At 53.3% G+C, this 1,896-nt stretch overlaps 1 protein-coding gene across 1 annotated transcript in view; it reads left to right on the forward strand.

The window, feature by feature from the left end:
• LOC102379761 (atherin-like) overlaps positions 1-1,896 on the forward strand; it is a 9,099-nt gene that overhangs the window by 4,586 nt on the left and 2,617 nt on the right. The window contains exon 4 of the mRNA XM_025200736.1: positions 259-332. Coding sequence (XP_025056521.1) covers positions 259-303 — 45 coding nt within the window. The 3' untranslated portion in view covers positions 304-332. The remainder of the gene's footprint in view (positions 1-258; positions 333-1,896) is intronic.

The raw sequence follows: 1,896 nt of genomic DNA on the forward strand, positions 1-1,896 counted from the left end.
CTGGGGAAGCAGAGCACCAAAGAATGCAAGACTCTTTGGGACAGGAAAGAGGGAGAGTGACGGTGACCCAGTGGCTTCATCACTAACCTGACTGGGGAAAAGAACCCCATGTCCTGGCCTCTGTTCCCAGGACTATTTCTGAATGCTATCCAAAGAGTTTCTTGTAAAGTAAGAGACTATTAAAACAGATTGATATTTGGAGACAGAGTCTGAATGAATGGTTGAATTTAGTTAACAACACACAATTATTTGTTTCAGAAGCTACCTGCCCCTGCCAGTGCAAGTGTCATTCCATACTGCTAAGCAGTGCAAGACTGCAACACCGATTTTCAGTAAGTTGTTGGTCAGGGGTGGGCAGTTTGCTTTTTTTTGACATAAAGGACATGTCCTCATGAGAATCTATTGCAGTGGTCTGCAACCTTTTTAAGGAGATCTCTTTTTGAATTAAAAAGCAACCCAAGATCTACCCCGTGCCACCCCCCCCCCGAAGTTTAGTCAGTGGGGGAAGGGGCTGGGGAGGGGAGAGGGCCATGGGGGTGCAGATCAAGGCTCCAGTGGTGAGGGAGGAAGTGGGGCACAGGTAAGAGCAGGGGCTGGGGGGAGTGGAGCAGGTGGCCCCCGGACCTTTGCTTGTGCCCCACTCCCCCCAGCCCCTGCTTCTGCCCCACTCCCTCCATTACCACTATTGCAGCCGCCCACACTGCCTTGCGTTTCAGGGGGCACGTGCCTCCCCTGATCTGTGTGCGGTGGAGGCGGATGCCATTGCAGGCTGGGCTTTGAGCTCTGAGCCCTGCTGCAGCTGGCCTGGGAGCAGCTCTATGCCACATGGGTCCCACTGCTGGGCTGAACCTTGTCCCCTGCCCACCCAGTGGTGGGCACATGTGATGTTGGGCTGCTCCTGGGTGGGATGCAGTGGGGTGCAAAGCCCAGCTTGCAACAGCAGCTGCCTCCACCGCGCACAGATGCAGGGTGGGGAGATGTCCCCCCCTGGGGCCTCCGCCACAGTGCGCACAGTGGCGTTAGCAACCTCCCCAACGGTGAGCTGCCCGGGCTCGATCTTCCCACTGCCCACCTGGCCAGGATCCCACTCACTTTACCCCTGCTCCTGTCTCTGTGGCACTCTGTCCCTCACTGCAGGGGTCCCCACCTGTTCCCTCCCCCCGTGGACTGACCTGCTGGGCTGGGAGTGGGGCATGCACATGCATGCCCCACCCCCAGCCTCAGATCAGCTCCAAGAGGCTCTGAGCTTTACGGGTTGGTGACCATGGATCTACTGCATCTAAGTCAGCAGCAGAGCAGTAAAAGGATAAGGGTCTAACCAGCAGCTGAACACAGATTTCCAGCTGGGGATCAGGAACACATCTTCCAAGTTTTACCCATATGATGGCTGTAGCTGCAGTCTGGAATGGGCTCCCAAGGGAGGTGGTGCTGTGCCCTACCCTGGGGGTCTTCAAGAGGAGGTTGGATATGCATCTAGCTGGGGTCATCTAGACCCAGCCCTCTTTCCTGCCTATGCAGGGGGTCGGACTCGATGATCTATTGAGGTCCCTTCCGACCCTAACATCTATGAATCTAAACAATAGGTACAGCTTCAAGTACATTGTTGGTGGAGCAACAATGTAGTTGAACAATGAGCAAGGCATGAAGTCTTGTACTGTCAAAGTTGTTCATCTGCCTAGGGAAGAAGCCTGGACCCTTCCACAAAGAACAGTCTTTCTACCCCAGCAAACCTGGGGCCCTTAGTATAGAAAGCACAAAACCTCATCTTATTTTAGTCTCTTGGCAGAAGACCAGCAGCTCATTCCCAGCAATTATAGTTTTTAATTCTGAATTGGAATGTTAAAAAAGTTTGATTGTTCATACACTGGTAGTTAATTTGCAAGGATGGAACAAAAC

Source organism: Alligator sinensis, unplaced genomic scaffold (assembly GCF_000455745.1).
Source record: "Alligator sinensis unplaced genomic scaffold, ASM45574v1 scaffold161_1, whole genome shotgun sequence".
NCBI classification, from domain to species: Eukaryota; Metazoa; Chordata; order Crocodylia; family Alligatoridae; genus Alligator; species Alligator sinensis.